This window comes from Geotrypetes seraphini, chromosome 3 (assembly GCF_902459505.1).
Source record: "Geotrypetes seraphini chromosome 3, aGeoSer1.1, whole genome shotgun sequence".
NCBI classification, from domain to species: Eukaryota; Metazoa; Chordata; class Amphibia; order Gymnophiona; family Dermophiidae; genus Geotrypetes; species Geotrypetes seraphini.
The window spans coordinates 75,201,369-75,220,311 of NC_047086.1; the positions used below are offsets into that span (position 1 = coordinate 75,201,369).

An 18,943-nucleotide genomic window follows, 5' to 3' on the forward strand; every position below is an offset into this window, starting at 1 on the left:
TGTCTTGTATCTATCTTAATTTACCCCTCTTCGGGTCTTCAGCTATTTCTTCCTCTATTTCCAAGAACATTTTATCTTAATTTTGGTTCCCTGCACTGCTGCATTTTTTTTTCTTTCCATTGAAATAACAAGCACTCAAATTGCTTTTGTACTGAATCTGGGGCTACCCTGATTCCCTAGTGAGAGATGGTTACACAAGATTGTTTATTCTTTCAAAAATACTAGGAATAGGGGGCATGCAATGAAGCTATTAAGTAGTAAATTTAAAACAAACTGGAGAAAATATTTCTTCACTCAATGTGTAATTAGACTCTGGAATCTGTTGCCAGAGAATATTCCGAAAGAAGTTAGCTTAGCAGAGTTTTAAAAAAAGTTTATATAATTTTCTAAAAGAAAAGTCCATAAGCCATTATTAAGATGCACTTGGGAAAATCCACTGCTTATTTACAGGATAAGTAGCATAAAATCTGTTGGACTCTTTTGGGATCTTGCCAGATACTTGTGACCAGGATTGACCATTTTTGGAAACAGGATACTGGGCTTAACAGACCTTTGATCTATCCCAGTATGGCAACTCTTAAGTTCTAAGCTTAAAATGCAAATCATAAAAATGGTAAAATTGGGTGGAATATTATAGTACAGTAGACTCTCAGTTAACCGGCACCCATGGGGATTGGTAGATGCCAGATAAATGTAGTTTCTGGTTGCTTGAGAGTTAGTATTAAAAACAGGCCTAACTAATACTATACCCCAAACTATGCCATACCATAAACTGTTACAGACATACTACTGGACATGTAGTAGGCAAAGCGTGGGTGTTCCAAGGTGTGGCGTGCCAAGTTTACACTTAAATATCTGCCAGAAATTTATTTTATTTTCATTTTTATTTAAAGTATTACAGTATTTCTTAGATTTTTTTTCTGGTTGCTTGAGTTCTGGTTAACAGAGAGTCTACTGTACCTTGTTACTGCTCTCCCACAAACAAGTTAAAAAAACTAAATAACAACAATATCCCAATACAAAGAAAACCTTTCTATCTCCTGTACTCCAGGCTGCAGCAGTCCCTTCTATTATTCGTAAAATGAACTGTCTCACTTTGCTCTACACAGGATCTGGTTCTCCAACATACTAACATAGTAAATGACAGCAGATAAAGACCTGAACGATCCATCCATTCTGCACTGTAATCACATGCACTACAATTTCATGATTACATTAAAATTTCTTTGTTTTGTCTTTGTTAATTCTAGGTCATAGACTTTAGAAGTCCACCTGGATTTTACTTTATGTAAATATTACTGCATTAAAAATAAGTGCTCGTCTTTCACAAAGCTAGAAGCTATTCAAAAACCTATGATGCTGTATCCCTGATTACCTAACTATTTAATATACCACTTTTTCATATTTTCCTAAGAGAAAGATTTTACTAGCAGATTTTTTTTTCATGATCTATTACCTATCTTATTCCTCTTTCTCAGAGTTGGATACCATAGCAACCATGGAAATAGAGAATGCATCCCGGATGCTAATATAAGCCTTCCTACAGCAGAGATTGATGAGTTCTGCCACGGTTTCAGCAACACATCACATAGAGTCTTTCTTTTCAGAGCTTGCCCACTTGCAAAGTCTAATCTCAGTAGTAATTCTAGACAAGAACATCTGTGCCAAGCAGAGAAACTCAGTTCCTCAAGCACTGAAGCTTTGCACAATGACTCACTGTTAATAAGGGTGGCAGCATTTCTTTTAAAAAAACAAAAAACAATTCTGTAAAAGCTTGGGTAATGCATCTCCAAACACATGATTTGTTTTTTGTGCATTTCGCAAATTAACGTGCTGCAAGCTGGCAAAAGATATTATTTATTTAACAGCTTTGACCCCCCACAGTAATGCAAGCCAAAAATAATGAACTGCAAAGGAAATAAAAGGGACATCATGACCTTAATATCCTTGAGCCGGAAATCAAAAATATGTAAACACCCCATGTATATACAACAGAGATTGGGCAAATTATATTTTAAGGGTTCTTGCTGTCCAGCACTGTATCGCAAACTGTGCGCCTTGGCACATTAGTATGCCACGGCGAGATTCCACATGTGCTGCGAGATGCTGGTGAGGATGAGAGGTGCTAGCGCTGACTGACTGCCTACTGGACGTGCCTCTCGGAGTGAGAGGCACGTTCTGTAGGCAGTCATTTGGTACCAGCACCTCCCTTTCCCGCTGGCGCCTCTCCTCTTGCAGCCCCCCCCCCCCCCACACACACACTGGCAGCTCAGGGCCCCATCTGGAGGGCCTTACCTCATACGTGGTCATTGGCGTGATATCATTGTATCAACGTCTGCACATTTCTAGGTGCCCTCCAGGATTTAGTGTGCCGCAGCTTCCAGAAGTTTGCGAGAATATCGAATATGTAGAGCATATAAAACAATTCTTTTTTAAATTTCTAGTGACAAGAGTATTATTAACAGCCTTAGGCACAGGTGTTGCAGTACTACTAGTATTTATATCTCCTAGTTCCCAAAGCAACAGCACAAATGCATGAACAACTGTGAATTTCAAATATCATCTGGCTGTAACCAGTGGATACACATAAGAACATAAGCAATCCCTCCGCTGGGTCAGACCTGAGGTCCATCGTGCCCAGCAGTCCGCTCACGCGGTGGCCCAACAGGTGCAGGACCTGTGCAGTAATCCTCTATCTATACCCCTCTATCCCCTTTTCCAGCAGGAAATTGTCCAATCCTTTCTTGAACCCCAATACCGTACTCTGCCCTATTACGTCCTCTGGAAGCGCATTCCAGGTGTCCACCACACGTTGGGTAAAGAAGAACTTCCTAGCATTCGCTTTGAATCTGTCCCCTTTCAACTTTTCCGAATGCCCTCTTGTTCTTTTATTTTTTGAAATTTTGAAGAATCTGTCCCTCTCTACTCTCTCTATGCCCTTCATGATCTTGTAAGTCTCTATCATATCCCCTCTAAGTCTCCTCTTCTCCAGGGAAAAGAGACCCAGTTTCTCCAATCTCTCAGCGTATGAAAGGTTTTCCATCCCTTTTATCAGTCGTGTCGCTCTCCTATGAACCCTCTCGAGTAATGCCATATCCTTCTTAAGGTACGGCAACCAGAAAAATGTTTACTGGTTACACCTTTTATTCCCTTTGTAGAAGGTTAGTTTACTGAAGTATTGACCCATCATTGGGTCAATCCCCAGATTTTTTTTTAACATACTGTGGGCACTACTCCCGCGCCTTTCACCTCCATGAATCTATTTAGCCAAGGGAGCTTAATCTGGCCCCCATTGCAGAGACTGGCAGTTGCACTGGCCCCTGTCTCTCCTTGAGTCGCAGTCCCCAGTGGCAGCGGTGGTGAAATGGAGAAAATATCTTACTCAGCTGGGCAGGGTTCAAATTAGAATGTGCAATGCAATACCCATACTCCCACTTTGTTCCCTGAGAACTGTGGGAATATGGGCCCCACACAGCTCAATATTAGCCAAATGGATGACGAGCCCAAAGAGGAGAGAACAATAATAATAATAATAATAATAATAACAATTTATATACCGCACGACCGTGAAGTTCTATGCGGTTTACAATGATTAAAGATGTTACAGATTGAGTGGAATAAACAAAGTACTGACTTAGTGATTGACAGTTCTAGAGATCGTTTGTTGAGGACTAAGATTGTATAGGTTGGTTTCCTAAGTATTTCAGGAACAGATGTGTTTTTAGGCGTTTCCTGAATTCCCTATAAGTAGTAGGCACGAGTAATTGTTCTAGGTCTTTACCCCATAGTGCTGCTTGATGTGAGAAAAGATGTTGGTGATAAACTTTTAAATTTACAACCTCTAACCGGTGGAGAAACAAAGTTCGGGTGTGAGCTTCGCCTATGTCTGTTGGTTGTGAAAGAGAAAAGGTTTGTTATATATTTAGGGGCTAAGCCAACAAGAGAATTTTAGGGAGCTAAAATGAATAGAAGAGGTTTGAGATGTTAGCAAAGGGAGATTTGGGGGAAGGGAGAAAGCAGAGGAAGAGAAAATGAGTCGTGGAGTTGAAGTGGAAGGAGAGACATGTGGGTACGAAAAGAAAGGAGAAATAGACTGGGTAATAAGTCTGCAGGCACCACTTCCACCTTGGATCCTAGCGTAGGCAGGCCCACAATTCACATTACATGTTAATAAAATTGTAACATAAAAACCCAAACCATTTCCCTGCGACCTAAAACAGATATGTAATCAGTGCCTTGCAAATGCAGTGTCACCTGTTTAATAACCTGCCAGCAAAGATTAGAAAATATTCAAGCTGGATTTTAAGATGGTACAGCGACCATATTAAATTAAGCACTGGCAAAAAAAAAAAAATAAAAAAATAAAAAACTCAACTCGATCTCTTCTAACATATTTATTTTACATCAAATTAAAATAGTTTATGAATAGTATCAATGTCTACTTTGAGTTAATACTTGAAGTGAAGTAGTTATCATTATTGCCCTTAGTTTTTATTTTATGAAAACTACTGCTTAGACCAATGGTATTCACTCATTTTTAAGTTGGGGCCACTTTGGATCCAAACAACCTAAAGAAGAGCCACCAAACATGCTCCCATGTGAAGCCGTGGTACTTCTGAACAGTATGTCAATGACATGCACCCGATCGGCCTGCCTTCAAACTTTTCATTGGGGTATTTATTTATTTAAAAACATTTGTATTCTGCTTTTAGCTAAAGTGGCTCGCAATTCAACATACATAATCTTTAAAACACACAAGTCTCATAGTTGTTCCAACGAACAAGAGTAAAAAACAATAAAAGAGGTAACTTACTAGATATTTTATCATACACAGTCTCAACAAAATCACATATTCTGCTCAATGTAGGTAACAATTAGTGTCAAAAACCATGAGCAAAAAAATGAGTTTTCAATAGTTTACAAAAATGTAGCTGGTTGCCACAAAATCTCAATACTCCTACTAGAAGTTTGAGATCAGAGGACAAAAATCTAATAATTCCATCGCTTAGAATAATAAATACTAGACAAGATGCGATCTTTACTGTTACCGTGCCCAGAATATGGAACTCTTTACCAGCATTTATTAAGGAAGAAAAATCGCTAAGTAAATTTAAAGGACTGTTAAAATGCTGGCTGTATAAGGATGCTTTTGACACATAATCCTCACCGGATTCTCTATTGACCCTGCTCCTCTACTGATCCTGAACGTTGGATAAATTTTTGTTTCCTTTGTCCCAGATCTTGAGAAACTAAAATTCTTTTAGTTTCCTTTGATTTTTTTTATTATACTTTTAAAATTCTTACCCTCCCATTGTTTACTTTATTATGCATATTGTAGTTCTCCCCAGTTCTCCTATGTATAAGTATGTAATGTCCGTGCGTTTGTTGTAGTTAATAATCGAGACCCTGTTTTTAATTGTAAATCGCTTTGAATTTATGATATTGTGATACATCAAAATTTTAATAAAACTTGATTTTTAATAAACTTTAATATGCCTGTTAGGGTATTCCAGAGAATGGGCCCAGCAATAGAAAACCATGATTTCTTTGTCCACTCATAACACACTGTATTCATTCTGCCCGTGTTAAGTAACCGACAGTTCTCTGAACTCTGGATGGTTTATACAATGAAAGACATTTTGTCAAAATAGTCAGGCAAGGAGCTGTAGATTCACCTGCTGGACAATTTTCAAGATTTTAAACTGAATCCGAAAATAGATTGGCAACCAATGCAATCTTTTCAGAATTGAAAAAATATGTCCATAACGGGACAATCCCATCAACATCCATGCCGCTGAATTTTGGACTGTTTGTAGAGCCTTGACACAGACAGCACAGTTACTTACCGTAACAGGTGTTATCCAGGGACAGCAGGCAGATATTCTTAACACATGGGTGACGTCACCGACGGAGCCCTCGGTACGGACCTTTTAACTAGAAGTTTCTAGTTGGCCGCACCGCGCGTGCGCGAGTGCCTTCCCGCCCGACGGAGGAGTGCGTGGTCCCCAGTTAGGATAAGCCAGCTAAGAAGCCAACCCGGGGAGGTGGGTGGGACTTAAGAATATCTGCCTGCTGTCCCTGGATAACACCTGTTACGGTAAGTAACTGTGCTTTATCCCAGGACAAGCAGGCAGCATATTCTTAACACATGGGTGACCTCCAAGCTAACAAAGAGGGAGGAGGGATGGTTGGCCATTAGGAAAATAAATTTTGTAACACAGATTGGCCGAAGTGTCCATCCCGTCTGGAGAATGCATCCAGACAGTAGTGAGTAGTGAACGTGTGAACTGAGGACCAAGTGGCCGCCTTGCAGATTTCCTCGATGGGCGTGGAACGGAGGAAAGCCACAGAAGCAGCCATAGCTCGGACTCTGTGGGCCGTGACAGATCCTTCCAGTGAGAGACCGGCCCGAGCATAACAGAAGGCAATACAGGCAGCAAGCCAATTTGAAAGTGTCCGTTTGGAGACAGGACGGCCCAAACGGTTGGGATCGAAAGACAAAAAGAGCTGGGGGGATGTTCGGTGAGCTCTGGTACGATCAAGGTAGTAAGCAAGGGCACGCTTACAATCCAGCGTGTGCAACGCCTGTTCTCCAGGATGCGAGTGAGGCTTAGGAAAGAAGACGGGAAGCACAATGGACTGGTTGAGGTGAAAAGCTGAGACCACCTTGGGAAGGAATTTAGGGTGGGTACGCAGAACAACCTTGTCATGGTGAAAAACAGTGAACGGTGGGTCGGCAACCAGTGCATGCAGTTCGCTAACCCTCCTGGCAGAGGTGATGGCAATTAGGAAAAGCACCTTCCAGGTAAGAAGCCTGAATGAAGTTGTGGCAAGAGGCTCAAACGGAGGTTTCATAAGGGCAGAGAGAACCACATTCAGGTCCCAGACGACGGGAGGAGGCTTGAGAGGCGGTTTGATGTTGAAGAGCCCTCTCATAAATCTTGAAACCAGCGGATGAGCCGTGAGGGGTTTTCCGAGAATAGGCTCGTGAAACGCAGTGATGGCACTGAGGTGGACTCTGATGGAAGTGGTTTTGAGGCCAGCGTTGGACAGCGAGAGCAAATAGTCCAAGACAGTTTCCACCGCCAAAGAGGTGGGTTCTTGATGATGCCGGAGACACCACGAGGAGAATCTGGTCCACTTCTGATGGTAACATTGAAGAGTGGCCGGTTTCCTGGAGGCGTCCAAAATGAGGCGGACCGGTTGAGATAGATTCTCCGGAGAGGTCAGCCCGAGAGAAACCAAGCTGTCAGGTGGAGGGAAGACAGGTTGGGATGTAGTAGAGACTGATTCTGCTGTGTAAGTAGAGTAGGAAACACAGGAAGAGGAATGGGCTCCCTGGAGCTGAGTTGAAGCAGAAGGGAGAACCAGTGTTGACGAGGCCACCGAGGGGCGATGAGGATCATGGTGGCATTGTCCTTGCGGAGTTTGGACAAGGTCCGCAACATCAAAGGAAGTGGAGGGAAGGCATAGAGGAACCGATCCCTCCAGTCGAGCAGGAATGCATCCGGGGCCAGACGGTGAGGAGAGAAGAGTCTGGAACAGAATTGGGGCAGCTGATGGTTGTGAGGTGCTGCAAAGAGGTCCACCTGCGGAGTGCCCCATCGAGCAAAGATGGAGAGTAGAGTCGGAGGGTCCAACGTCCACTCGTGAGGTTGAAGGATGCGGCTGAGATTGTCGGCCAGAGAGTTCTGTTCGCCCTGGATGTAGACCGCCCTGAGAAAGAGATTGCGGTCCGTGGCCCAGGTCCAGATGCGCAGAGCCTCCAGACAAAGGGGGCGAGATCCGGTGCCGCCTTGCTTGTTTATGTAGTACATGGCGACTTGATTGTCTGTGCATAGGAGGAGGACTTGAGGACAGAGAAGATGCTGGAAAGCCTTGAGGGCGTAGAAAATGGCTCTGAGTTCCAGGAAATTGATGTGATGACGACGCTCCTGTGGGGTCCAAAGTCCCTGGGTGCGTAGATCTCCCAGGTGAGCTCCCCACGCGTAGGGGGACGCATCTGTGGTGATGATCATAGAGTGGGGGGGCAGATGGAAAAGTAGACCCCTGGAAAGATTTGAGGAGTTCAACCACCATTGGAGAGATTGCTGAAGAGATGATGTCACAGAGATGGGATGAGAAAGAAGATCCGTAGTCTGTGACCACTGGTTGGCGAGCGTCCACTGAGGTGTACGAAGGTGGAGACGAGCCAGAGGGAGGACATGCACTGTCGAGGCCATGTGACCCAGGAGGACCATCATCTGTCGAGCAGGAATGGAGGGATGCAAGAGTACCTGACGGCAGAGATGGAGCAGGGTCTGCTTGCGATCGGAGGGGAGAAAAGCCCTCATTAGCGTGGTGTCCAGAACTGCTCCAATGAATTGAAGTCGCTGGGTGGGAAGCAGATGCGACTTGGGGTAGTTGATCTCGAACCCCAGGAGGTGGAGGAGAGAGATGGTGTGATGAGTAGCCTGTAGCACAAGTGGAGACGTAGGTGCTTTCACCAACCAATCGTCCAAATAGGGGAACACCTGGAGGTTGTGAGACCTGAGGAAGGCCGCTACCACTATGAGGCACTTGGTGAAGACCCTGGGTGAGGAGGCGAGGCCGAACGGTAGCACCTTGTACTGATAGTGGTGGTGCAGTACCTGGAATCGCAGGTAGCGGCGAGAATGTGGATTGATGGAGATGTGAGTGTAGGCCTCTTTGAGGTCCAGGGAACATAGCCAGTCGTGTTGAGAAAGAAGAGGATAGAGTGTGGCAAGGGAGAGCATTCTGAACTTCTCCTTGACCAGACACTTGTTGAGGTCCCTGAGATCGAGAATGGGACGGAGGTCTCCCGTCTTTTTGGGTACCAGGAAGTAGCGGGAGTAGAATCCCTGCCCCCTTTGATCTGGAGGTACTTCTTCGATGGCATTGAGAAGGAGGAGGGATTGAACCTCCCTCAGGAGGAGGGGGGTTTGAGATGAGTTTGAAGCAGACTCTACGGGAAGGTTGTCCGGAGGCAGAGTCTGGAAGTTGAGAGAGTAGCCGTGGCGGATGATGTTGAGGACCCACTGGTCCGACGTGATGACTTCCCAACGGCTTGAGAAAATGGTGAGACGACCCCCGATAGGCTGTGGAAGAGGTAGCGAGGGTGGATGACTGGCTATGCCCTGGAGAGAAGAGTCAAAAGGGCTGAGATTGTTTAGCAGGCTGAGGAGGCTTGGAGGGTTGGGTGGCCTGAGACCGAGCCTGGGCATGGTGCTGCTGTTGACGGGGTCGCCGAGATTGTTGGGGAGGCGGATTGAGTGGCCTGGCTGAGAACCTCCGCTGGTAGGATGATTGAGGCCGATAGGGTCGAGCAGGTGGAGCCTTCTTTTTCGGCTTGATTAGGGTGTCCCACCTAGTCTCATGGGCGGAGAGTTTCTGGGTGGTGGAATCCAGTGACTCTCCAAAAAGCTCATCCCCGAGACAGGGGGCGTTGGCCAGGCGGTCCTGGTGGTTGATGTCCAGGTCGGAGACTCTGAGCCAGGCCAAGCGACGCATGGCTACAGCCATGGCAGAGGCCCGAGAGGTGAGCTCGAAGGAGTCGTAGATCGAGCGGACCATATACTTGCGCATTTGGAGAAGGCCAGATATGTGCTGCTGGAATAGCGGGACCTTGCGCTCAGGAAGGTACTTCTGGAGGGCAGACAGCTGTTGGACCAAGTGTTTGAGATAAAAGGAAAAATGGAAGGAATAGTTGTTTGCCCTGTTGGCAAGCATGGCATTTTGGTAAAGCCTCTTGCCAAACTTGTCCATGGTCTTACCTTCTCTGCCAGGAGGGGTAGAGGCATAGACACTGGAGCCCTGAGTCTTTTTTAAGGTGGATTCCACCAGAAGGGACTCATGGGGCAATTGAGATTTGTCGAATCCTGGAATAGGGATGACACGGTAAAGGTTGTCCAGTTTACGGGGAGCTCCCGGTACCGTGAGGGGATTTTCCAAATTTTTGTAGAATGTCTCCCGTAAGATGTCATGTACGGGAAGTTTGAGGAACTCTTTAGGAGGTTGCTCAAAGTCTAAGGCTTCTAAAAAGGCTTGGGACTTTTTGGAGTCAGATTCAAGGGGAAGTGACAGAGCAGCAGACATTTCCCTCAGAAATTTAGAAAAAGAGGACTGCTCAGGTTTAGAGGAGGCATCAGGCGCCGATGGTTCCTCATCAGATGAGGAGGGATCCTCCTCGGTACCGAGAGGAGTCTCCTCCCATAAATCCGGATCCCTGACCTCTGGTGCGTGTCGGGACACCGGGGTGGAGGGTGCGGTGTGGTGAGTTTTGGACAAAGATTTACCAGAGCGCACCGAAACGGCACCAGGGGAGGACGATCGGCGTCGTTCTCGGTCCCGAGAAGAGTGCCGTACCGCCTGGTGCCGAGCAGGATCCACTGTGGTTCGAGAATGAACCACAGGATCATCAGGAAGTTGTTGTGCCGAAAGGATCGGCATCGAGGTGTTTACCGGTACCGAAGGAGTGGACACCGGGGGCTCGGTGCGGGGCTCGGGCCGGTCTGGTACCGGAAGGAGCGGTGCCAGGATAGAGGGTAGCAGTTGTTCAAGCTGTTTCTTCAACTGCTCCTGAAGCTGAGTTTGTAGGATGGCCGAGATACGGTCATCCAGGGGTGGCATCGGAACCGCTTTCTTTTTCTTCGGTTCCTTGGATGCCGCTCCACGCCCCGGCGATGAGGAGGCCGATGACGAGGCACTCACCGTTATCGGGGCGGAGCGTTTACGGGACCGGTGCGATGCCGGTATGGACGGTGTCGTCACCGTAGCTGGAGGGCGCTCGAGGGAAGAGGAAGGCTTCTTAGCCGGCTTACCTGGCGCCAGTGGCGCCGATGCGGGATCGGTCGGTGGCGAGCTGGACGGTGCCGATTTCTGCGGTACCGCCGCTGAGGGTGATGAATCCATCGCCGACTCGGAGCCGAAGAGCAGGGTTTGCTGGATTCTTCGGTTTTTAAGAGTACGTTTTTGTAAAGTGGCACAGCGGGTGCAGGAATCTGCCCGATGCTCCGGACCCAGGCACTGCAAACACCAATTGTGTGGGTCAGAAACGGAGATCGGGCGTGCACACCGCTGGCACTTCTTAAAACCGACCTGCGGGGGCATGAAGGGGAAGATAGCCTCCGCAAAATCGAAGTCCGAGGCCTGTATAATGGCAACAGGCCCCGCCGGGGCAAAAACGAAAGAAACAATAAAAATCAAAGTTTTTTTTTTTTTTTTTTTTTGCAATTGAAAGAAAAAGGAAACCCGAAGGTAGAGGAAGAAAAAAATATAACAAAAGCGCGAGCGGGAAGGCAAAAAGTGATTTCAACGGCCGTTGAAAAAATACACGCGTCTTCTTCGCTCCGCGGAAACGAAGAAACTGGGGACCACGCACTCCTCCGTCGGGCGGGAAGGCACTCGCGCACGCGCGGTGCGGCCAACTAGAAACTTCTAGTTAAAAGGTCCGTACCGAGGGCTCCGTCGGTGACGTCACCCATGTGTTAAGAATATGCTGCCTGCTTGTCCTGGGATAAAGAGGGTATTCCTAAATACATCCCATTACAAAAGTCCAACTGGGATAATACCATCGTTTGCAACACCTGTCTAAAATCCCAGTTTGTCAACATAGTCTTCAAATGTGCTAGTTTTCTCATAGCAAAGCATGCAAGCAAGCTGCACTACTCTGGATATTTGCAATTTAAATGTTAGTTTTGCATCTAGAACACCTAGTACTCTTATCTCTTCACTAATCGTTATCAAATTATTGTGCAAATTTATTTCCCTAGGTCAATAATCTTCTTCTACCTCTACAACAATAATAATTTCAGTTTTTCCTGTATTCTGAAGGAAAATCTGCTCAAAAAAAGCTTACAATCTAGTCAAGACAAAGAAACTGGACAAAAAAGTGCATTAATACACTGAGCCCAGGTGGGGGAATTACAGAGGAAATGATAAGATATATATGTGTGCTTAGAAGGTGGGTTGGAATTGAAAGCAGCTTCAAAGAAGTGGGCTTTGAGCCTGGATGTGAATACTGCATAACATAACATAACTTTATTATTCTATACCGCCTTAATGAAACAATTTCTAGGCGGTTTACACAGAAGAAGGCTGGGACAATCAACGAAATACAGATAATTAAAATACAGCAAATTTCTTAAATACGTTCAATGTAAAAGTTTTGTTAACAGTAAAAATCCACATTTAGGAAATAAATTTATCTAACAATGCTGACTTAATTACTTTTCGAAATGCACCATAAGACAGCAGAACTTCACCAATACAGAGATGGAGCCAGTTTAATTTTTCAGGGGAGAGGGATGGAAACAGTAACCATAGAGAGATAAACCAGGAATCGTGTCTTAATCCCTCTAGTAATGAGCTGCTCAATTAGAGCTTCCTAGATCACCATCTTACAAGGGGGATGGGGCAGACTCTTCACAGTTATTCCCTTTAATTTTCAAATGTGCATGCACACAACCTCCCTCGCTGCTCCCCCCACCAGTACTTAAGATATGAACGTCAACGTATACAGGAAATTTTATAAGATGCCACAAGGATGAAAATAATAGTCTTTATAATGGTTACCTGAACAGTGCATGTCTCAGTACCAATTATAAATATCTGTCCACCAGAAGCAGCCCAAATAGTATCTTCTATCAACATTAGACTTCGGACAGGAAGGACTCCTAATGTTATCAGCACTGGTGACTCGGCATTCCAAGATCCATCTTTACAAAAAGAAAAGAAAAGGTTAACAAGACTTTAAGTTTAAAAGACTAGATGTACCATGTTTCCCCCCAAATAAGACAGTGTTTTATATTCATTTAGGGCCAGAAAAAGACACTAGGTTTTATTTTCGGGTAGAGATTATTTTTTTCATGTACATGATCATTCTCTCCCTTCCTCTCCTTCACCCCAATTCTTCCTCTTTCTCCCACACGTGCAACATCTTTCCTCCCCTCTCACCTATCACCTTGTGCCTTCCCTCTGCAGCATCTTCCATCCTTCCCTCCCTCGTGCAGCAAAACCCTTGCCCAGCTTCCATCCCTCATGCAGACACTTGAGCACCTGCTGCTGACCCTCCATCCTTCCCTTCTAACCGATCCCTGCCGACTGCGACCATAAATACCTTCTGGCAGAGGAGCGTCGGAACTACAGCACTCACAGGCTACTTTGCGGTCTTCTCGCTGGGGCCTTATATACTGATGACATCATCGGTAATGCGGCACACAGAAGGCCCCAGCGAGAAGGCCGCAAAGCAGCCTGCGAGTGCTGCTGGCCCGACGCTCCTCTGCCAGAAGGTATTTATGGTCCCGGTTGGGAGGGAAGGATGGAGGGCCAGCAGGGGTTCGGCAGTTCGGCTGCGCGGTGGGGGCAGGGCAAAGTGCGGCTGCCCACAACTAGGGCTTATTTTGGGGGGGTAAGGCTTATATTGAGACCTACCCTGAAAATCATGCTTAGTCTTATTTTTGGAGAAACATGGTAGCTATGGTGTGTCAGCCAGAAAAGCAGCGACTCCAGTGCTCTTTATACACTAAATACTCATGTTCAGAGTAACCATTTAGCTTCCATCACAATGTACCAGTATCCAAAGCTGCAGTTAGTACAAGATTACAACAAAAAGCCTGTTTTTATAGAGAAAGGGATATAAATTCAGAGGGGAAAAAAGATGGAACTAACTGGGGTAGACTACTAGTCGTACACTAAAAAGAACTCAAAGAAAGGAGAGCATGCTGAAATAAAAAACTAAAAAGGAAGGAAAAAATGGTTGGACCAGGGAACTGGTAATACAGTAAAATCTGTAAGGTCTGTAAGTGTTAAAGCTTGAATATAGTTTTACACAGAGCTGAATACATTTCTCCTGTAGAATTAAAATTACTATGCCTGAAGCAGGGAGGACCTCTTTGGCCTACTTCTGCTCCTTAGAGGTCTTATTTATTTATATATCACTTACAGCCTAAGTGGTTTTACATTCAGGTATTCAAGTATTTTTCCCTTATCCGTGACTCACTAAATTAATGCAATTCGGACTTGTCTTTTCATCACGTGGTTCTGTCCAGAGCTTCTATCAAGGTTAAAATGCCCCTTTTAGACACTGTAGTGCCTGAACGTTCTGGGAGCTACCAGTGAAAAGCCAAGAGTCCTGGAATTCCCCCTGAGGTGACATTAAGGGGATTGTTTCTGGAGATGCTCAGATCAAGAGTTTGGAATCAGAGGAATGGAGATCATCATCCAAAATAAGCCCTAGGCCAAGATAGTATAAAGATGCATCCTGGAAGACTCAGGGGTTCCTGGTTACTGCTCTCAACGAAGGGCCATGCTGTTGGTTCCTGTTCCCGAGGCCTGTTGTCTAAGCGATGCCATGCCACAGTTGCCACCTCTTGGGTATGTGACAGAGGACTGAAGCTTTAGCCAGACCCAGGATGCAACTTTTCCAGTGTACATGTGCTCCTGTCCGAGCTCCTGCTGCCGGAGAAGCCTCTCTCACACAGACTGTGTGGGCAGTGATCTGGGTGCCATGCATCATGTCAGAGCTCCAGCTGCCTGGGAACCTCTCCGCACTGAGTGTGCTTGGCATCACTCCACAGGTTGTATCTTGTGTATTCTGGGGTGATAGTCAGGAGGCAGGTTTACACAGCCTATAGGGAAATGGGCGTTTACTTCCCAAGTAATCTATTTAATAGTGAGCTATGCATCCTAGCCTGTCTAGTACTTAAGTCTCACATCCAAATTGCATTCTCTGATCATTATAATTTGCCACTTGCTGTAGAAATAAATATTCTATCTTTCTAATACACGGCCTGGTTTGTTGCTTGTTAGGTATTCTATTTGCCCAGAGGACTTTGGATTTGGATCTATATGGAGAATACAAATACAGATTTCAAATTCTAGTGTGCTACCATATCAGAGAGATGGTATTCTCATGTGCCCTTGTTTTCCAGGCCATGCAAGCAACCCCTGGGGACACTAATACACTTACAAGTCCAAATCAAGTGTGTGACCAGCTGCATGTTGAAGTCAAAGAACTAACAACTTTTAAGCCAAATCATGGGAATGACATTACACCCTTCTGTCTTTCTTTTTTCTTTTGAGGGGGGAGGGAAGACAGAGTGAAAGTCATTTAAATTTTGTTTTCATTCCATCCTTTTGCTATACAGTACTCCCCCGAAATTTGCAAGGGTTCCATTCCAGGAACCCCCATGAATTTCAAAAAACTGCATTCAAAAGGCAGGGGAGGAAGGAGAGGGCAGCTGGAGCACTGCCGGGTGAAGAAAATCACTTGCGGTCTGCTTCAACCGCCTCTTCCTGTAGTAAAGTCGGGATTGGTGTAGCCCGACTTTACTACAGGAAGAGGCGGTTGGAGCAGACCGCGAATGAGCAAGTCCGCGGACCGCAAATTTGCAGGGGAACATTGTATCGGAATCCAATTTGTTTATTGTATGCCTTTTTGAATTTCATCACTGTTTTAGTCCCCACCACTTTCATAAGGAGGACTTTTCCGCTATGCATCACCTTTCTTATGAAAAAATATTTCATAATTTTGCTCTTAAGTTTTACCTCATTGTAGCTTCTTTTCATTTTTTCTAGTTCTCTTTCTTATCCATATTTGAAAAAAAAATATTTGTTCGTTTTAGTTATCCATCTCATCCATATTTGTTTGTTCATTAATACCATCCAAATATTTAAACATCTATATCACATATTCCCACATTCCTCCTTTCCTTAAGGAGGCCTTCAAGTCTGTTCTTGTTCTTCTGATGTAGACCTGACATCATTGTCATTGCTTCTCGTAATTTTTGTACATCGTTTCACATGTTGTTCACTGTGTTACAAACATTCACCGTTAGAGCTGTTTCCTGGTGTGCTATGTTGCAGCTGTGAATTGTTTGACATTAGTAAGTTGGCAGTTTGACAGTTCATTAACAACCGAATATTTATTGAATGTTTTATAATAGGACTCCTAAAGAAGGCTCACAAGCCGAAACACAGCCTGTGTTGGGTCCATCTTCAATCAAGTGTGTTTACAGTATAATGACATTTTTAGTACTGGAATAAAGACCTGATTATCCCTCATCCTGGTTCATCCAGTGTAATCATTCATTCTGGTTTGATTTACAAACTTTCACATGTCATTTGAAAAAAGGTAAAGTTTTCTTTCTAAATTTGAACAGAAAATAAAACCCATTGAAGAAGTAAAGGAAAAAAAACAACAACACACTCTCTATTTAGAAAAACATTGGGGGGTTTTTTAGGACCTGATCCTGGATCCTTACTGGAAGCAATAAAGACATATCAAAAAACACTGAAATCTTATGAAAGCATTACCTGGGGGCACTTCACCTATAAACAAACAGAGACAAAGGAACTAAGTAATAGATCCTGCACTATGATTCTAGAGATCCTGCAATTTGGAGAGGACAAGGAGAAATCACATTCCTGCTTCACCAACCATTTTATATTTATCACTGTTAGAATTATGGTTTATAATCCTATTATAAAAGTTGTTGTTTTTTTTTTTTAAACAAAATCTGGGTTCCTGCATGTAAGTAAAAGAAACATCTCAGCATTGAAAAGAAATAGTATAAAACAGAGGAACTAAAAATTTATTTGTAAAGTTTTATATACTGCAATTTCACACCAGCTGCTTCCAGCAATGAACACTATTTGAACAATAACAACAAATATAAGGAGCCATTAGCATAATAAGGAAGGTGGTTTGACACTAAGGGCTCCTTTCACTAAGCTGCGATAGCGGTTTTAGCGCGCGCTAAATGCTAACGCCAGCATTGAGCTGGTGTTAGTTCTAGCCGTTTAGCACGTGCTAAAATTCTGCACACGCTAAAAATGCTATCGCAGCGTCGTAAAAGGAGCCCTAAGCGCAGGAAGCACAATTGGTGATTTCTGAATTGCCCAAGTAAGCTAGAATACTGGCCTGAAACATCAGGAGGGCAATATTCAGTTTGTAGCAGTCAGCGTGTTGTTTTTTTTTTTTAAAGCACCGACTGCTGAATGCTGAATTGGTTCCCGATATTTAGTGCATTTGAGCTGCAAAAAACTGAAGGAACGGTACTATTTAGGGGGTGAAGAACTTATGTGCACGACAGAAGAGTGTGATTTAGGAGTGATTGTATGTGATGATCTTAAGGTGGCCAAACAGGTTGAAAAGGTGATGGCGAAAGCTAGAAGGATGCTTGGGTGTACAGGAAGAGGTATGGCCTGTAGGAAAAAGGAGGTATTGATGCCCCTGTATAAGACCTCATTTAGAATATTGTGTACAATTCTGAGACTGCACCTTCATAAGAACATAAGCAGTGCCTCTGTTGGGTCAGACCAGAGGTCCATCATGCCCAGCAGTCCACTCACGCGGCGGTCCTTCAGGTCCAGGACCTGTATAGTAATCCTCTATCTATACCCTTTTATCCCCTTTTCCTTCAGGAAATTATCTAATCCCTTCTTGAACCCCAATACTGTACTCTGTCCTATCACACCCTCTGAAAGCACATTCCAGGTGTCCACCACCCTTTGGGTGAATAAGAACTTCCTAGCATTGGTTCTGAATCTGTCCCCTCTTAATTTTTCCAAATGCCCTCTCATTCTTGTAGTTTTCGAAAGTTTGAAGAATCTGTCTCTCTCCACTTTCTCTATGCCCTTCATGATCTTGTAGGTCTCTATCATGTCCCCTCTAAGTCTCTGTTTTTCTATGGAAAAGAGCCCCAGTTTCTCCAATCTTTCAGCATATAGCACAGTTACTTACCGTAACAGGTGTTATCCAGGGACAGCAGGCATATATTCTCACATGTGGGTGACGTCATCTACGGAGCCCCGATGCGGAAGCATTTTCAAGCAAACTTGATTGAAGATTTAAGTTTGCTCTGCTGCTCCACGCATGCGTGCCTTCCTGCTCCACTAGGGGGTGCATCCCCTCGTGGTCTCCAGTTCATTTAACTAGCCAAGAAGCCAACCTCGGGGAGGTGGGCGGGTTGTGAGAATATATGCCTGCTGTCCCTGGATAACACCTGTTACGGTAAGTAACTGTGCTTTATCCCAGGACAAGCAGGCATGATATTCTCACATGTGGGTGACCTCCAAGCTTACTGAAGAGGGATGGAGGGAAGTTGGCAATTTAAGCAAATAGATTTCGCAATACCGATTGGCCGAACCGGCCATCGCTTCTGGACAGGGAGTCCAGGCAGTAGTGGGAGGTGAAGGTATGAACCGAAGACCACGTGGCAGCCTTGCAGATTTCCTCGATAGGTGTGGACCTGAGGAACGCTACGGAGGCTGCCATCGCTTGGACTTTGTGTCCCGTTACTCGACCATGCAGCGCGAGATCAGCCTGAGCGTAGCAAAAGGATATGCAATCGGCCAACCAGTTGGATAAGGTGCGTTTGGAAACTGGGTGGCCTAACTGGTTTGGGTCGAAGGACAGAAACAGTTGTTGGACTTTCCGGTGTGGCTGAGTGCGTTGGAGGTAAAAGGCCAACGCTCTTTTGCAGTCAAGAGTGTGGAGCGCCACTTCTCCTGGGTGAGAGTGGGGCTTGGGAAAAAACACGGGTAGGACGATGGACTGATTGAGATGGAAATCAGACACCACTTTAGGTAGGAACTTTGGATGGGTGCGGAGTACCACCTTGTCGTGATGGAATACCGTGAAGGGTGGGTCCGCTACCAGCGCTTGTAGCTCACTAACCCGCCGTGCGGACGTGAGCGCGAGTAAGAACATTACCTTCCAGGTGAGGAATTTTGGATGGCATTTATCTAGTGGCTCAAATGGAGGTTTCATTAGTTGAGCCAGGATCACGTTAAGGTCCCAAACCACCGGAGGAGGTTTGAGAGGGGGGTGGACGTTCAGCAGACCCTTCATGAAGCGAGTGACTAAGGGATGGAGCGAGAGGGCTTTCCCTTCCAGGGGCTGATGAAAGGCCGCAATCGCACTGAGGTGTACTCGAATGGA

The 18,943-nt window shown here is 45.1% G+C and overlaps 1 protein-coding gene across 5 annotated transcripts in view; it reads right to left on the reverse strand.

Annotated features, from left to right (window-relative positions):
- Nucleotides 1-18,943, reverse strand: part of ARHGEF10 (Rho guanine nucleotide exchange factor 10) — a 345,472-nt gene that overhangs the window by 37,360 nt on the left and 289,169 nt on the right. For all 5 annotated transcript variants that reach the window (XM_033938128.1, XM_033938130.1, XM_033938132.1 and 2 more), the window contains one exon: nt 12,574-12,716. In XM_033938128.1, coding sequence (XP_033794019.1) covers nt 12,574-12,716 — 143 coding nt within the window. The remainder of the gene's footprint in view (nt 1-12,573; nt 12,717-18,943) is intronic.